This window comes from Dromaius novaehollandiae, chromosome 2 (genome assembly GCF_036370855.1).
Source record: "Dromaius novaehollandiae isolate bDroNov1 chromosome 2, bDroNov1.hap1, whole genome shotgun sequence".
Lineage (NCBI taxonomy): Eukaryota > Metazoa > Chordata > Aves > Casuariiformes > Dromaiidae > Dromaius > Dromaius novaehollandiae.
Window position 1 is genome coordinate 47,408,832 of NC_088099.1, and position 19,349 is coordinate 47,428,180.

The following is a 19,349-nucleotide window of genomic DNA, read 5'->3' on the forward strand; positions in this document are numbered from 1 at the left end:
AAAGCCCAAATGTTCTTGGGTCCCCATCACTTTCTACTCCATCCAAATTGTGGCTACTAAAATGATCTTCACTGTAACAGTAGAAAATTCAGACGTTTTATATTTACCATTTAGGTTGATGCTATATTGTCATTAATTCTGATTTTCCTGCTGCCCTGTCTCTCTAGGGCTTATTCTCTTCTTCTGTCTTCTTTCCTGTGTGGTGCAGACATTACTTTACTGGTTCTCTTGTATCTTTTGATGTCACATAACATCTGACTTTTTTTCCTTCTGCGTTATGCGTGACAAATATATTAATAGAATTGGTTGGAAACTGAATATATTCTTTGATTCCCAGTGGATTCTGTTTTGTGTTATACAGCTACATTTTCCTGGGAGGGGTCTGTTTTCATTTCTTGTTGAGAGTGGAAGTGAGATTGAAAATGCATATCAATGTAAATTGACTGAGCACCAGTCAACAAGGAGGAAAGAGCTCAGCTGGAGAAAATGTACTGAAATAAAGATCAAGGTGCAAGGGATGCTACAGATAAGAACAGCTCCAGCATGCAAATCAGCCCATGTTCTGTCCCTCGCTGAAAGAGCTTTCCCTTTCTCTGTGCACCCTTGGTGTCCCTCTTGCTGAACATCATTGGTAATGGAAAGGATTAGGGTTTTTTCAATTTGCTACCTATATTGCTTGAAATGCATGGTGCTGGCTTCATATGCAATCTAAAGCACAAATACACATAGCTGATGTTGGCTAAAACTTTATTTATCTGTAGGAATGAAAATCCCCTTTAACATTTTCTGTATGTTATTCCATTTTTTTCTCTGGTATGTCCTGATGTTATTACAAGTTTAGTTTCTTCCTTGAAGCCTATATTCCATGTTCTCTTCTGGTTTTAAAAAATAAATGTTGGATGCTGGAGAGCTTTCTTCACTAAACCTTAATTAATAAAAATAACTGCTATTTATTCAGTGTTAACATCTGCTACAAAGCTTCTCTTTGTAAAGGGCGATAACAAACATTATCCCTCTCAGATCTGCTTTATCAAATGCCTCCTCACATGATTGCAGAGATGTCAGGCCTATTAGCTCATGGTTGGTTTTATTTCAGATTGTTTTTTGTCTTTATGGAGAGAAAATAGAGTAAAATGGGGAACTTTTTCCAGTAACGAACCATGTCACCTAAGACCATTTATATGAATGTCAGTAAACATGATCTGAGTGTACCAAAGGAAAAGCACATGGTGTCTGTGAGTCAGTTTACGTCAGGCATGCTACCTGTGCGCTTGTAGTGCTTGCTGGCATCAGGTTACTTAGCCCACTTTCAACTGTTAATAAAACTGGGAACAATTTCAGAATAGTCCTGAAAGCATTATTTTCACCATTTCCCGAAGCAAAATCTGCTAGTGATGTCTGTCATCAGGAGCAGTTCTTATTATGTCTCTGTGTGCAGCTTGAGCTTTGTCCACAGCTGGGAATGGATGAAAAGCTAAATTAAATATTTCTCTTCTTAGCACTGGTATGGCTGCATTCACATCAGTTCTTCTGAAGCTGTAACATAATATAATAGAGGAGCTTTTCCTTGCTTGGGATCTAACAGACATTTCAAATGGAGGTTGGTGGGTTATACCTCAATGAACCTGTTACCCGGGGCTAGTCATCCCTTTCCTCTCCTGTTGCCCCGGGTATAGAAAAATGTGGCAATAGACCGCATGAAATGAAGGAAGCCGTGGTCTGCGACTACTGCTTGGATTGCAGGTCTGCAGTGCCTCTGATATACTGACCTGACCAACTTCAGCCTGTCTTTCAGTATGGTTTGAAAGAAACTTGCAGTGACAAAACATAATCCAAAGAAAGCAGAAAAATGGCAGATAGGCTTGAGCAGGTTTTGTGTTGGGTTTCCCAAAACTGCTCATTTCAGTAAAACCAAAGCAATAGAGGCTGAAGTATGAATATCAACATGTGCTCTTTTCCTTTGGTGTTTGCAGCCTCAGTTTCTTTATGCTTAGATTTCTAGGACAGTGTAAAATTTGAACTTAATGACAGGCAAAATATGATACTGATTGTATTTTTAATGGATATAGATATTTGAAATGTTTTTACTTTACGTGTACTTGTTGCAGCAGTGTAGAAAGCTTCCCCCCCCCCCCCCCAAAGTTCCCAATTGCTCTAGAGTGCCAGATTCTTGCAGAGGGAGCTAAAATAAATCTCTGCTTACTACAAGATGATTACATTTAGGGCAGCATGTACTTTAGAAAATAAACATTTTTAGATTCTCAGCTTCACAATTACACTTTGATTTTTGCAACTGCCTCCACACAGATATCTGTACAAGCACAGATTTAGAAATCCAGCTGTGGACTCTTGTTGTTGAGGCCTAGCATAACACACCTTCAGGTGTGTTTTTTTTCTTTTAAAATAACTCTTAAATTTTTATTATAAAAAGCCCTTTTCATACACTTCTTAGAAAATATTCTTAGGTTGTTATTTAATTTTTAAATGACCCATTTAAGATGAGGAAAAATTTACTGATGATTCTTAACTGAACATATGAGTGAGGATATAATGCTGTTGCACAGACACCCCCACCATACACCCCCCCCCCCCCCCCCATTTTCTGCAGTAGTCTAGTGTGCTGCTAGAATTGCATTTGCAGTCTAGGTGGTGCATTCACTGTTACAGTTTACCATTGCTGTGGAGAGTCAGGAAAGAGGTAGTCATATATTCTTGATAAAGTTTCTGATGTTTAATCCTTAGACGAGGCCAAGATTTTATGTCTTGCCCCCTTTGTCTGTTTTTCTGCATTAGAGACATGTGTTTTCACAAGGTTTTTTTGGGGTTTTTTTTTTTTTTTTGGAAAATCCAGGTATGCTTACAAAGTAATTTTTTTGGATTAGAAATAGGTTAGTGTGCTGAATTGACTATCAGATGATGGTTATCATGGCAACAGGCAAGATGTTATCAAAGTATTTTGAAAGAGGAATGGGAAATTATAGCAGGCACAAATGGAGGGGATGAATCCACTCATTGCCAGAAACAGCAAATGGATGGCATGGTATGTCAAGGAGGAGAAGGATGACAGGCCTTATTCCACAGTGGAAATAGAATATTTTTTAATCCAGTGTTTTAGAAAAAGTTTTCTGTTTAGTCATTTTGGGTTTGTGGTAATAAATACAATTTATATTTTAGCTGTCACTGGCTGGTTGTTTGATTTGCAGAAAAATTTAGATTCTGTGCTTTGGAATTGGCAGTGTCAAAAAAGTCTACACTGTAAGTTTAAATAATTTAAAATGGTGGAAGTAGGATGTAGAAGTACCAGTAAACCAAATAATTATATTGGAGTTCAGTCTCTTACTGAGTTGCTTTCTTGGACAACTTGGTAAATCTGAGCATTTTATTTTTGCCACCTATCAGCTGAGCGGTGCGTATGGTACTCTGAAATCCTTAGGTAAACGATGCTAGAAGCAGAAAAATCTATTTGGTAAAGATGGTGTAAAGTCGAATCCAAGCAGAGAGGTATGTTGAAAGAATTGGATAGTTGAATACTTACATGACTTGTTAACGTGTGCTTGTTTAAGAACTGCAGGGTTGCATAAGGGAAGCAGTTGTAACAAAAATGTTGAATAACTTAGTGTAAATGTGAAATCAGTAAACATGACCATCTAAAGCAGTACCTAATTTATCTAAGGTGAACATTTATTTTCATCATTCATTCTGTTGTTTGAATTCTTCTTTTAAATGACACTTCGACATCTTTTGTATGAATTATGCATATTAATGTAATTGTATTTACTTGTAGGTGGCTCTAACCAAGAGAGCTGATCCAGCTGAGTTGAAAACAATATTTTTGAAGGTATGTATAAAGTAAATATTTTACTCTTTCAGCTTAAATATTTCATATCTTTTGCTCCTTTATTGCAGCATACAACTCTTGATAGTTTTTCCAACCATTAATCATTCACTGTATTATTACCATGTTAGACTTAAATACCACTATCAGAATTGAACAATGCTCACCAAGAAGTCAGATACATTCCTGAGTGATTATTGTATTGACTCAGAAGAAGTATTACTATCTTAGAAAAAAAACCGCATTGTTCAGAGAATGGGGTGGGAGTTTCAATATTGCTCCTACACATGGTCTAACAGCAAGGTGTCTACACTAACATTTTATCATTTGGTAAACTTCCTTCTCCTATTCTTGCTTCCTTCCTGCCATCAGTGATATCTGTGCTTTTTTAGCTCCATAGAAGTGTTGGGAAGATCACCATGTGAAATAGTGGCCACGTTTTAGTTTCACAATCCTGTGTTGTCCTGCTATAGAAGTACTGTTGTAAACAGTGAAATGACTCTTGTACTTGCTTGCATACATGAAGATGAGTGTACTTTAGTGTTTTGTTCAAATATGGTGATCCATTTCCTAAATGTAAAGGAATATTCCTAATCTTTCTAAAATCTATTAGTACAATGTCTGTAGTAGTGCAGAAGTTTGGAATAAAAGAACTATACAGAGATTGATGAGGCTGGAGAATACGTGTAAGTGAGGTAGGTGCTACAGTGACCTCTTGAATCTGAATTATTTTTATGAAGGGGTTGAGTGGCTGAGAGAGCTAATACCTTTTTAAGTTCCTTCTTCCACATTCCGTCTCTCCAGTGTCATGCCCCAGTCTCTGTGAGCTTCCTGGCATGTTTTTCCATTGGCCCTTATGATCTGTTATTAATGATGTATGTAGGTGCCACTGTGAATATGTCCATATTTATAGTTTTATCGTATACTATGTAGGTGCCACTATGAATATGTCACTATTTGTAGTTTTATCATATACTGTTCATATTTATACCCCTGAAATTGAATTTTCAGTTGGGAAAATTAAGATTTAACTTACTAAATCCTGGAACTGATATTTGTCAGGAGAGGAGAAAGTCCCTTGAAAAAGAATGGGATTTTCATAGGAAAATTTTTGAAGAACAAGACAAAGACGGCAGAGAAGGCAGATGAGGAATAGACTGCTGACTCGGGGAGAAGATGGCAGCATTGAGGAAGGAGATGAACACGTTAAGAAGTCGTCTGGTCCCTGCTGGAGCAAGAGAAGTTCAGTTGTGGGTGGATTGGTTGGTTTGTTGAGAATACCGTGAAACTTGTTTCATGCCTGTGTTTCTGAAGATTTAAACTCTCTTAGCTTTCAGCTGCTGTGAATTGGATGGGTCAGAGCTGAGCTCATGAAATACTGCCTCCTGCCCCTTTTTCTTGCCTTTTCTGCTATCCCCACCATTGAAAAGATCTCGATAATTGGAAGAATGAAATATGGTCTCAACGTTTTGTTCAGTGTAATACAGAAATTGGTATGCCACTCACTGAGAAAGGACAGAGAGGATGCCTGACTATGGCATGTTGTTTTGTACACTACAGGCAAGCTATGGCCAGAGTGTTAATTAAACTGTAAACTGCTTCAGATGATTCCGAGTGGTGAGGCCAATACAGTTGTTTCTGCAGATTGTAGAATCTTCTTTTTGTGAAATAGCTTGACAGCCATTTTTAAAACTCAATTAAGAGTTAAAATATACGGTTTCCAAGCAGGAATGATGTTTGCTGTGTAGAAATAAATATGAGGCTGTCAGTTTAAATACAGCTCATTACAGTGAACTTTCAGAATTTTTAGTACATCAAAACCACAATAAAATGTTTGCAAATCTTATTTAAAATGGGGTTGAACTGGTTAATATTTGACTATCTAAAATGTATGGAAATAAGTTACCAAAAAGCCATTAAGTACTATTGTATAATATCAAATTCTCTGTGGGTATAATTGCCGAAGTATGGAAAAATACAGTTGTAAAGAACTATATTTTTTTAATGTCTCTTTTCCAAAACCAATAGAATTGATGTTTTTCTCTTTTTGTTATGATAATTTCTAAAAGTAACTCTACTTTTTCTAAGTCTTCCACCATAACCCCTAAGAGATTAGATTTTAGTCAAAGTGATCAAGCTGACATTTTCCAAGGTCATTTTCTATATGTAGTATAGTGTACGTGATTGGACTTCAAATACACTTGAGTAAATCACAATGACAAGAAACAGGGGGACACTGAAACCTTGTGCTGTTTTCTGTTATTGAGTGCCCTAGCAGGGGGTTAGCCTGGAAGAAAAAAATGAAATATAGAAGCATAGACTGTCTGACTTATTTGATTTGTTTCTCAATAGCGGCTGTGTTAAAACTTTTTGAGGCTGGGATTCTGAAAGATTCTGTCTCCCTGCAAATGATTACATTGAAATGAATTGATCTGCTCGTTCTTATAAAAGTATACAATTGAAAATTCCTTGCAATGTATCAGCTAGAAAGCTTGCTTTATGAGCCATGTCTATTGAAACATGAATCCTTAAATGCTAACCCATATATAGATGCCAAAGCAAGTTATATTTTGTTTGGGCTTGCTTCTCTGAAGCCTTGTTCCTTGAAGATGTTGCTGTATCTGAAGACTGTATTTATATAGCACTAGAAGAAAATAATCTACTTACTGTTGCACTTTGGCGTCCTTCTGAGAGTTATATGCCTACAGCAGGTATAACGGTACTCTGCAGGCACTGGTATGACTCTATGAAATGAAAACTGGCAGTTTTCTTCCCTTAGCAGAGGCATAGCAATGTAAAACAAAACATGTCTTTGCTATTTTGTGGTGTTCTTCAATAGGCATCTAATTTATTTATTACTTCAGTGTGGATAATGCTCTGTGGGGAGCTGCAGAAATGTTTTATCATCCCATCTCAAAAAAAAATCAGAGAAATTAGTAAGTTGCCTTCCTGTTCCCAATGCATGTTTGTTATCCCGAGACAGACCTGTTTCACATAAAGATAGCACATGATGCTGTAAATATTGCTTAGGATATTTTTTCTCTTAACTGTTGTCTTTTATCATCTTCTCCTCCCTCCCCCCCAAAAAATACATTTTTAGAGTTGATTTCAAGCTTACCTTTGTACAGAAAATTAGGGCTTTTAAATCAGGATAAGGGTGGTAACAACGGCAATTTTATTTATGTATTATCTTCAAAATATTTTTAATATCAAAAAAAGGAACATGAAACTTGTTACTGCTGGCCTCCCATGGAGCAAATAGGCTTGGGCGTGTTGAGTGCTGTTTTTGGACTGATATGCAAAATAGTAATTCTGGCATAAAGGAGGAGCAGTGAATGCAAGAGGTGTTTGGTAAGATCTCGGATCACTCTTCTTGTTTTTAAATGTGCTAAATTGCCGTGTCCATGTTCTTGCTTCCTCTTACATTTTTTTTTCTGCAAATCGCTACTCTCTGGTCTTCTTTCATCATTTTAACTAAGGAAGAAAATCCATAGGTTCTTCTTTACTTAGGGACGAGCTATGGCTGAATTTGCTGTTGTGCAGTTACTCCAGAAGAGCACCCTCAGGTGGACACTCCTGTGGGATGATTTACTCCACTAGCACAGCAAAGTCATTTCTCAGGTGCAAACCCTCCTTTTTATGCTGAAATACATTGGCTACACAAAGGTGTTGTTTTAGCTAAATAAAATATGCTGGTGTGTCTCCTACTTGTTACAGTTTTCATTGGGCCTAAAATGCCATATACTTGTTTGCAAATGTGAGCATACTTAGTGTTCTGCTTTGAAAAAACATTCTATACTGGAGTATTAGCTATTTCTAGTCTAAATATGGAGAAAATGTTGACACAATGAACTAATAGTCATAATCTGTAGCTCTTTTGGCTGGGAAGCCAAGCCTTCAGCTGTTCCATTACTTCCCATGGACTCAGTCCTGATTCAATGTAGATTATAGGTTCTTCAGAGCAGGAGTTGTCTTACTGCTGTACTGTAAGCCTGGTCCTGATTGGAAATAGTGGGTAGCCTAGAGAAGGATGAATCTGAGGCACTAAATATTTTATTTATTTAACAGTATGCAAGTGTGGAGAAGAATGGAGAATTCTTCATGTCTCCTAATGACTTTGTCACACGGTACCTGAAGATAATTGGAGATGGCTTGCCTAATGCGAGCACTGTACAGCTCCTTGCAGGTGTGGTTGATCAGACCAAAGATGGGTAAGTGTTATTTTTTTTTCATTTTTGTTCATTTAGAAAATACAAAACCATTCTGTCCAAAACAATCTGGGTCCCCAAGAGGTGTTCCCCCTGCCTCCCCTCCCCCCGCCAATACATAAAGGAATTCAGTATCTTTTAAGTGGAATGAGTAATAACTGTGTGTTGCGATATGTAGCTGAGCAAGCTCTTTTCTGTCCGCTATATATTTCTAATCCATTGAACCTTTCATGTTTGTTGGCTGGATCCCCTAACTCCTGCTTTCCTTTCCCTCCATGATTCCTTCTGTCCCTGTTTACTTCATATATTTGTCACAGACGCACATTCAAATAGCGATTTAAAATAGGTTTGGATGGTGTAGGAAGAGATCGTAGAAAAAAGTGCCCGTTTGCTTTGTTTTGCCATAGTACTGTTAAGTTTTTGCCACCACTTTTCCCTCAAGAGGGAGGAGGAACAACTAAGGTATTTAGGGAGCCACTTTGCAGGCCTGGGAAGACGAGTGATGTTGGTTGCATATGGTTTGCATTTGAAAGGCTGACTTTGCCAATAGACAAGATTAGCTACCCCTCCACCTTCCTCCCGCCTTCTTTAATGAAATCCTAGCTTTTGCTTTTGGTGCTTGCCCAGGCAAGCTGTCTCTTCACCCATATGAATGCATTTTTTGAACCCTGCCTTTAAAGTATCTTTAGAGAAACTTTAGAATAATTAGCTATGGACTTAAAGTCTGTAGTTGTGGCATTTTTAGAAACCAGAAAACTTCAGGCATGACTCATATCAGCAGTTGCACAGAGTAAAATGTGAGATAAATAAAGCATGACTAGAGAATGCAGGCTTCCTAGCAAACAGACGCATATATAACTGAACTTCTGTGATGGTTTCTGTGCCCTCTTTTCTGCTCAGCTGACCTCATATATCTGGCAGGTGAGCACCTTAAGCCTTGCAGACAAGTTAATGTGATGTTTGTTATCCCTGATAAAAGAATCCTGTAAAAAGTTACGTTGGTAACATTGGCATAATGGTAGCAAGAAAGTAGTGGCTTCAGCTGGCATTTGACTGAAAATGCTAAATCTTTCTCAGATTTCAACCACTCTTCCCTTGGTTTGGTGCCGGTAAAAACTGCATTTTCTACATTACATGGCTTCAAATCCATTTTGTAATAAGAAGATTGTGAGTATAATCCGTACCTTGTGATTTGGATCTCCCTCACAAGTAGAGGCTGGTGTCAGAAAGAGCAAAATGTGAAACTGTAGCCTATGTGAACTTGCTGACAAGTTTGGGATTTCATAACTTGGCATGATGTTGCAGGAGTTTTGCAGGTTTTGCTGGGTAATACTGAGGCCTCTAATTGCAGCTTTTTGCCAAGAGTAAGGTCTGTTTCTGCAGTCCTCAGCGTGCAGTGACTGGGGACTCCGTGTTTCTAACATGTCTTTGGAGAGGCTCTTCTCATACTCAGACTTTCTTCTGATTTAGCTGGTATACTATTATGCAAATTAATGGAGAAAGTTCTGAAAGTGATTAGCTTTCCTCTCCAATCTGGCATTGCAGCTTTGTGTTGTTTTTTGGTTTTTTTCTTTTTTTTGGGGGGGGGGGGGTGTTGGTGATGCATAAAGTAATTCTTCTTGAACTGGCTATCTGGACTAGCCTTTTTTTGGTTCCTGGAATGAAATCTGTTAAGAATGGCAATGGGACCTTTTGGCCTTCTATTGAATTCTCCCCACCTTGGCAGTCTTTTGAGTTCAGAGCCTCTAGTTTCAAACTGAAGTACAAAACTGTTTTTGTTACTGTTCATTTTTAATACGCTGATTAATTTTTAGAGGCTCATAAGCTTTAACGTCATGAGAGCCTGTTTGATAATTCAGCTTTATTTCTAGTATAAAGAAGAAGATAGCTTGCAAGGGCAATGACAAGTTCATTTTGTTATAGTGTTAATGGCTTAAAGTAGCGGGGTTCTGAAAATGCCACTACATTATTTCCACAGCATTTATCCACTGCCTCAGATCCTTGCTCCCTTCTAGAGAAGCATCTGTTCCTCATGATCAGTGAGTGTGACCACTCTTCACCAAAAAAGTCTGAGCCCAGAATCACAAAGGTTGTCCCTAGCGCTTCTTCAAACACTTTAATTTCTTTTGATTTCAGTGAGAAGTTATGTACAGATGCCGAGTGTAGCCAGTGAGAGATACTGAAATCTGTAAGTCACATGGATAGAAAGAAGCAAGACAGCAAAAGAGCTCCTCATTCATTAGCAGAATAAAGAGGCTGGTAGAGAGTTGCTTACCCCTGAGTTGCAGAAGTCCTTAGTGCGAACCACGTGCATGGAAATGAACTTCATGCTACGTTTTCTCTCTTGTTCAGATGAGGTTTCTAAGCAGATTGTCAGCAGTTAACAGAATCTGTAAATTCTGTGGCAATAGGCAATGCAGAGTGGACCAGGCAGATGAAATGGGCACGACACTGGTAATTCCCTTCTTACGTGTTTTTTCTCGGAAACCTGAACTGGAAAGAGAAGGGCACAAGCGAAGAACGGTGTTTTTTTGCATACTGTCACAGGTTTTTTGGCCACTGTCACTGTGGTTGCTGTAGGCAGAGTCTCTTGCGTTGTAGCTTCAGCACAATTTTTGCATGGCCAGGACTTAGGGATCTGAGGGTAGCTGCAGAAGCTACTGTTGCTGTGACCCCTTAAAGGGGACTCAGGTGTCTAGCTCTGGTGTCCAGTCAATATCTGTTGCCATGGGAGCAAGTTTTATCTCTATCTTAAGACTGGGCATAGGGATCTTTGGAGGTAGATTTTTCTGCTGTCCTCTTTCTGAGGCATCTTTTTAAGGTTTACTTTAAGAAAATCCTTTTCTGGCCGATGACCAGAGAAGCCTTTTAACCTAGTGGGCCAGGAGTAAAGCAGATTGGGGCAGGGGGGAATCAATATCTATATTCATCTATCTCATATGGCTGTAGGTTGTATCAAACAGACTTATGAGCCCTGTCTAGTTTCTGGCCTTAAGTTTCCCATTCCTGGTTTCAGTTGAAAAAATGCTTCAGCTGGATCAGAAACTCTTCCAACAATACAGTGGCTGTATTAAGGCGTATCTGCAGCAGTCCGGGCGCTTCCCATCCTGCCCCCTGTAACATAATATTTTTCTGTCTTTTGTTGTACTTTTAAACACCTAACAAAATAAGTATTTACTATGAATCTCTGTTTGGACTGTAGTAACTAACACTTTACTGAGAAATACTGTATGCTTTCTTTTTAGAAAGGACAAACTATTTTAAAATAACACTTGGAAATGCCAGCACTTTCCACTATTGGATATAAATTTATCCCCTAATGCACCAATTTACACTATACTAGTTTACCTAGGTTGCAGCATAAAATAATAGATGTAGCTTCAATTTGTGTCCCATTATGTTATCATGTTTAAATTGCTGATACAGTAAAAACATAGGCATTGATTTCTGAGGAAACCTCTTCATCATTACATTTGTATGTATTATTACAGTACGTAAGGGCTTTTTTCCTTTGTATGGCTACATGTGGACTTTCTGTGGTGGAAAAGCATTACGTCTGTGTGGTGCCCAGATACCTTTGGGCATGAGCACCGAAAGAAAAAGCATGGAGGAAGGAGGAGAGGTTGTAAATAGTGATCTTGCTCCACTGTACCCAGTTGTTGCTTTTGGCTCGTAGCTCTAGTGTGCGGATATTCTGAAAATATCAGAATTTCAATCTTCCTGCGTAAACTGTGCAGTGTTGCCACTGTTAATGAGGACATGAAGGCAAAGGAAGATTTTGGCCGGTTGGGTAGGATATCTTTAAGATTGATGTATGATTTTTGTCAACATTTCATCTCTCTCTTTGCACTGTTTAAAATTACTAGGCTTTTCTCTGCTTTTGTAATATAAATGAGCACTTGTTTGAGTAGATAAAATAACTCTTAAGTAGTATATTGAAGTCCATGTTAATATGTGCTGTTTAATGACACCTAATGATATTCAGTGAAGGGTTATGCTAAACCCAAAAGGCTGATGCTAAACCAGAGAGAAAATGTGTTACCCAGGCAACTACCCTTGTGCAGTATAGAGAAGTGAGCATATGGCTATGTAGTACACATTATTTCAGCATCTTTAAGCATTAAGAATCACACGTGTAATTGACTGTGAAAAATTACTGCTCAGTTACTGTATTGTATGGTCATAATAGAAGTAAATGAATACGTCATTGTTGTTAGAATAGATCTGTTGGGAATCACTAGCAGGCTAGTCTACTTAGGGAGCAAAAATACAATAAGAAGAAAATAGCTGGTTTAATTAACATGTAAAAATTGGGTTAATTTGAATTCAGCTGGCACAGTCAATATTAATGTCTCTTCTTTAATAGTCTGGCTGGAACCACACAATTTGTACACTTTTAATCTTCTTAGAACTATGAATAATTGCTTTTAAAAATGGACATGGGTTATTTTAATCATCTGTCTCTGACTTATTGGGGGGTTTATTACTTGCAAGTAGTGACAAAGAATGCTTCTAGTAGTATAAAATCTTGTAGCAGTGTTAGTGTATGGAATTCTAATCAAATCCAGGTCTAATAACATAGAGTATGCTCCTAGCCTGATGTTGGGATCCTGCTAGGATAGGTGCTGAATTCTCTTCTGTGCTATGGTTGTTGTATGTGTTGGGATATGTTAGTAAGGATACATAATAGTTTTTTCATGCAAAAGGATGCTTTATAAAAAACTGTTGGCAGATAGTTCACATTTTTAGTTCTAAACAGTCCTGTTCTAGAGTCTTGTTGCATGCTATCTATTTTCTTCTTTCTGTCTGGGCTTTGTAAACTTTGGGGCAGGAGTATTCGGGGGTTTGTGTCTGTTTAATGTATGTGTTGTCAGGTATGCAACAAATAATTATGGATAATAATGAGGTATTAAAACCTGTAAGTCATAGAGTGACAATAAATGAGAGTAAACGTAAAACTAAATAAGTTGCGATGTATTGATTTAAATTTGAAGGGAATGTTGCTTTTTTCTTTTTTAATTACTTTTGGCTTAGGAGAGGTTGAAGTTTTCTTCCATTTAAAGACTAACTCTCAGTTTCCTCAGTGTCTAACAGTGGGCAGTACCTGGTGCTCCCAAGGCATTTATAATAAGCTGCATAATGGACTGCCCATGTGATAATGTGTGCTTATGTAGCAACTCATTGGCTTTTTTGCCAGTAAAGCTGAATTGATGCTTGTGAGTTTAATATTAAAAATACCTTGGGAGACTTCTTTTTATTTATTTCTCTGCCTAATATTCTCCTTTTATTCATCTTCTCATACTTTCATGTTCTTCTCAGAAAGCAGCTTATGTTACCTTCTGGATGTTTGACTGCTGACTTCTAGTGCATTTCTGGGTGACTTAAAACTCCCTTAAGACAGGGTGACTAGAAATTGCTATGTTACTCAAGGTAAAGAAAGGGCCGTCCTAAGTTGATGGAATAATTGTCTTTTCTAACTTATTCAAACTCTTCCTTCTTTACCTTTATTGCATACTGAGTGGAAGTTTTCACTGAACTGGCCACAGGGTCATTTTGAGTAGCAGTCCTAGAGGTACAGTTAGTTTCTAATAAAAAATGTGTTCTTTTGTGTGTGTTTCTTACACGTGTTACACTGAATTTTGTGGGACTCAAAATCAAGTCTTCATTCTCCAGTTACTGCCATGTGAAACTATTAAAGCTATATGTGGGCTTCTTTGACGTAAAACAGCCTAGGGAGAGGGCAATCTTAAACCTCCCAGACTGCCAGCAGGCCCTGCAGCCACACATTTGAAGATAATTTTAAACTGTGCAACCTAGCCATTTAAGAAGAAGTAGAGAAGGAGAAGAATGGTTAGCCCACAACTCTTTGCCTCCTTAAGAAAGAGAGTCTGATCTCCATTTCAACTCTTGAGTATGACCTGGAGAAATTAGAGCTGCTCAAGGTCTTTGCTCTGTCAAATCTACTGCTGCAAACAATGCCAAGTTGTCTAATTATATATTGCTGCTTACTGACTAACTTAAGGAAAGGCACCTCTGCTTTTATCTGTGCTCTGCTAATGCACTTGCATTTTGGGAACCTGGCTACAATGATGAATTTGAATAAAGTGCTCTTGGGCTGGGGAAGAACACGCACACTCCTGCTTGAAAAACTGTGACACAACATGCAGTATTCGAGGGCTGAGATGGATGACTAACAAGCTCCTAATAAACAGAAACCATATTCTGATCCATTCCTTCTGAAATGAGTGGCAGCATGTAGGTCTTAAATGGATTTGCTTTCCAAAAGCGTTAAGGTTCAAGGGAAATTATTCATGTCTTTATTGGCCCTCTGTCTTGCCAGTGGAGGGAGGTAGGCTCGCCCAGAAGGCAGTTCAGTTAGACATTATAGTTGAGATGAGTATCCACACTGAGCGCTTTGCTTATTTTTCTATGTTGTGACTTGCTAAGGAGAATAGTTCCTTGTTCTACAAAGTCATTTCCATCTAGCAGTGTAAAGGCCTACTGACAGTGCCAGGGCATTGTCCATGATAGGGCATTTCAGGGTAAGTTCTAATCCCTATTGATAACATTTCATACACGGTTTGGCTGAGGTCTTATTTCTTTTGCATAAGCTATGTTATACTGTGTTTAATTTTCCACAGGTTTTATAGCTCTTGCTTTTCCCTTCCTCCTTTAGGCTGATATCCTTTCAAGAATTTGTGGCATTTGAATCAGTCCTGTGTGCTCCAGATGCTTTGTTCATAGTGGCCTTTCAGCTGTTTGACAAGACTGGCAAAGGAGAAGTTACTTTTGGTAAGACTGAGTTTATAAATGTACACTGTTAATTTAAAAATTCATACTTAGGCCAAACCTGATTTTTACCTTCTGTTACCATAGGAAACAGTGATTTGTAATGGAATTACACTAGTGCCAAGGAACTTTCTCACTTAGTTTTTTTTAATAGTTTACTTTGTGTACAGTATGAAGAAGTCAAGCTCACAGTCATTTTCATGGCCTTCTCTAGAGAATTCGTCACTTCTTTCCTTTCCTTTTCCCCAATGTGCTTGTGCAGGTCTTCAAAACAGCAGTGAGAGGTGACTATAGGAAATGATTGTAAAACCGCAAAAAAATTGCCAGAGGACTTGGGCAAATGTGGAGTCTGAAATTACCTCGAATTATTTTTTGTTTAAATTGGCTAGATTTCAAGCTGGTTTCCTTTAAAGGCTTAGAACTTTCTTCTGTGAGATTTTTTTTCAGTAATAAATCGATTATTGACCTGCTGAAAATTTGTCTGTGCTTTGGAGGTATGGCAATTGTGTTGAGGACGTCATGAGAAATACTCAGACCAATTTAAAACATGGTATGGGGACTGTTTATTTCTAGACACCACAGAGACAGCTTATCTGTCAGACTATTTGCCACCTGCCTAGGGACATGGATCATTCTGTCCGAAAGAACAACTCACAAATTAGCAGTTTTGAATAACTTCTGACTGCATTTCAAAAAATGTACGTTTGGGGGAAGGGGTTAATCTTAAGTACCTAGACTGAATAAAATTGCTATTTCTAATCTGTTATATTTGAATGTGGTTATCTATATGTCTCTGGATTTATTAATTGGTTGTTAAACTGTTTAAAATAAAAGGAAATTGGATGACAGTGATTATTTGTCTTTTCTGAATGTACAGTTCACATGTCCTTTGTCTTTTGCTGGTATTCCCTACACATACTTTATACTTAGTTAAAAAGCCCTTCTTGTCCCATTTAAACTGAAAAGATCTCCTGTTATTATTGCTTGAAGCATTTAATTCCTTCTTCCAGCTCCAAAAATCTGCATGTGAAGTTGCAGCTAGTGAGAAGACTTGCTGTCTCTTCTTGCGTGTGTATTTTTGTTTTTTCAGCATTTTCGTTGCCTGAGTTTGTAAAAGATATGTTTCGGTGCACAATATTACTTGTCAGAATGGCTTTTAAAAAATGACTATGGATGCTAAAAGATTTGAAAATGGAAAAAGTTCTGTTGATTGTAACCTTGACGAAGGAAGTACTTTGTGCCCAGTATTCTTGTGCATGTGTGTGGACAGAGAGACAACAAAAGACGGCATGCTTTTACATGCGGGAGGTGCCCATGTTTTGCAGTGGGTTTGTTCCAGCGTCAGCAAAGCAGGGTTGCTGGAACGCTTGTGATCTGCAGGCTCTCGTCTGCATCAGAGCCCCCGCTTGCTTGTAGCACTCTTTATTAGTCTAGGAAGAATTCTTGCTGTTTGATCTGAATGCCGAATCAGTGCAATTTAACTTTTTAACTCTTGGCATTCTCATTAATAGTTTTGCTGCTGGCAAATGCTTCCCTCAGGGTTTGACATAGCGCATGAGTCAAAGGATTGGTGTGGCATTTGAAGCCCATTGATGTCCTTTGGGTGATAGGAGAAGCTCTATGCCAGGCTGTATTTAAGGTATTTGAAAGAGGAAGCATGCCAAGGTTGGCAGAACCTCAGATTTTTTATTTTTTTAATTTCTCTTCTCCGCCTTTGAAATCATAAATGCATTTGTAACTTCTGCAAAATAGTTTGTGTCTACCACCTGGGAAAAAGCCCGGAGTGGGAAGGATGCGAGAGCTGACGGGGCGTCATGTATTCTCAGCAAAAATGGCTGACCTTTTGGTAAAGCTCGTTTCTATTTCTATCGTAAGGAAGAAGGGGTTTTTTTCTATTAGGAGAAAATAACTGTTATTTTTATAAATTAATTATTATGTTACTGTCCTGTAACTTTGCCACTCAGTGCCTCAATCATGCATCTTTAAAGTTAATTATGAGATCTTTTTCCGTGGACTTGAATGGGAGTGGGATCAAGTCCTTATCAAGGTTAGGAGGCCTAAATAGGGGTTTTGTATACTGAAATTACAGTGTGAAAGGAACAAGAAAAGTGAAAGGATCATTTTTCACTATACTGCTGTTAAGTGTAGTATCTCAAGGATCCCCTTATAAGTCTGTATCTGATTTTATTGCTGTAAAGATACAGGATGGTTTATCTTTGGAGCCATTGTTTTTTGTGCACTGAGATAATGATGTAAATATGGTAGCTTATACTGAGTGGAATATAGGGCTTCCCAGTTGTTAACTTCATATTTTCTACTAAGTAAATCATCTAATTCATATTCTTCCACAGGTGCACTTAGCTTGGTACCTTTGTAAAAATTAATAATGGGGTTTGTATCAATGAGCTTTTATATTGGATGCTATATCCAGGCTGTGGATATTTAGGGAAATGTTCTGGGTGAGAGAAGTTTTAGTATTTAATACTTAGCATTTTTGAGGAGAAGAAAGCAACACTCTTACTTTAGCTTCCATGTTGGAAATTCCTTTGCATTTTCGCCGTACGTAGACATTGCTACAATCTTAAATGTTTCAGTTCTTTTTAAGTTACAGGTTAGCTGTACATAGCACATTGGCAGTGCTAGCATCTAGTTAAAAGCAAAAGAGCTGATCTGCAAGCAGTGCGTGTGTCTTGGGGGTGTGTGTGGGGAAGGTATTTCTAGTTTATCGCTTCTTGAAATGAATGAAATGGTCAGTAGTAGATGAGTGGCCAGTGGCTCGCTGCGACTACACCTGGCCATTGCATCATGTTGTAGATTTATCTGCTGCTGAAGTGTCAAGGCTTTGACAGTTTGCAAGGAGTTAAAGCTCTCAGCAGGAAAGTGGGAGGAAGTTTAGCTGGCTTTTAAATTCAAGGCAAAGAGCAAACCATTGCTTCTTACTGTTGAGTGTTGACAGGCACATAAAAGCTGATAATGTAAGTCCAGGGGTTTAAGAGACTTAGTAGAGTTGCTTTTTTGTCGTATGACTGTATTTTAATGCCTCATTAAAGAAGCAGAGCCCTTTGAAATTCTTTACTGGATGGCATTTAAAAAAAAGTTGAGATGCTTGGGTGAAAAAGTCAGTGTTTAAAAATTAAGTTGTCTTAACCTCCATCTTTAATTTCAGATGGGTAAAAGAAATGACTAAAGCTAACAGTTCTGAGCCTTGAATGGTGCAGCAGTGGTATCTAAGGACTCGCACTGTCCTTTTCCAGTATGGATTTTCACAGTGCCACTGAAGGGGAAATAAATGTTACCCACATTGGTTTTGCTCATAGGGAAGGAAAAGGCACAAAAAGAGAGATGATTTGCCCAAGTCTGTGCTGCCAGACAGTGTTGAACCTGGCTTTGAAAATTTTCATTTGGATTTTTTTTTGAAGTAGAATTTTTCAGTAAACAGAAATTCTTGCTCTCCTGTGCTTATTGAAATGTAGCTGTGGTGTGGGGTGTGTGTGTGCGCACATGCGTGTGTGTGTGATTTAAAAAAAAAAAACAAAACCAAAAAACCACACCATTCAACCTGAAGCTATTTCAAAATGGATACTGTGCTGCTCTGAGAAATCAGAGTATGCTGTAAAACAAGTCTCTCCTTAAAAAAACAACAAAAAAACCTAACCAAAGGGAATGGGGAACCTAACCCCCAAATTGTTGCTTGTTTGGCATAACAGCTGCAGAATTGGGCAGTGTATCTCTGTTTTTGTCTCAAAAGAAAACTCTGTATTTACATGTAGACTATAGTTATTGTGGGTCTCTACTTCTGTTATTAATTATATCAATTATATATTGATATAATATTATATATTATAATATATAATATATATCAATATAATAATATTATATTGATATAATATAAATTTATATATTGGTATGATACTGTATATTATATTATATTAATTATACATTTCTTAGAGGAACATGTTAATTAATGAGATATCTTACTAAGCACTCCTGTTTGTTTATCCGATACTTGAATTGCCTGAATACTTGTTTGTAAACTTTCTAAAAGCACATAGCTCTTAAGAGAGGTTTAAAGACATATGCAGCTATTGTGTTGGTGTCAGAGTCTTTCCTCTGTGATGATGCTCTGATACTTTTTCAACCTGCTAAGAATTATTACAGGAGTACCACAGTTGAATCCCTCACTAGTGGATAAGGTTCAGACTTCGCAAGCTAACTCTTCTTTTTTGTTGCAAAGAGTTATTTTATGCTTTGTTCCTATAGTTGCTTGTTATGATCTTATAGGATCTGTAATTCTTTTCTTCTTGTACAACACCTAGCTTAGTGATACCCAGCCTAGCGCACTCAATACTGTGTAAAGCAATGAAAAGCTAAATTTGAGCTATCAAAATAAATTGCTGAGGCTGTAAGCTTTGATCACTTGATAAATTGCAATATTCAGTAACGCTCAGTGACGTTTCCATTGCCGATACAAAGTGGTGAAAAACCATTCGTAGCTTGTGATGTCTTAGCTTAAACCT

General features: G+C 37.9%; 1 protein-coding gene across 4 annotated transcripts in view; it reads left to right on the plus strand.

The window, feature by feature from the left end:
* SLC25A13 (solute carrier family 25 member 13) overlaps positions 1-19,349 on the plus strand; it is a 104,706-nt gene that overhangs the window by 21,643 nt on the left and 63,714 nt on the right. For 3 of the 4 annotated variants that reach the window (XR_010387668.1, XM_064506380.1, XM_064506381.1), the window contains 3 exons: positions 3,785-3,838; positions 7,904-8,046; positions 14,720-14,835. Coding sequence is in view for 3 of the 4 variants with exons in the window: in XM_064506380.1 (XP_064362450.1) it covers positions 3,785-3,838; positions 7,904-8,046; positions 14,720-14,835 (313 nt within the window). In the remaining variant the exon portion in view is untranslated. Of the gene's footprint in view, positions 1-3,784; positions 3,839-7,318; positions 7,457-7,903; positions 8,047-14,719; positions 14,836-19,349 lie in introns of those variants that run through there. The other variant, XM_026099482.2, reaches the window with a different exon arrangement.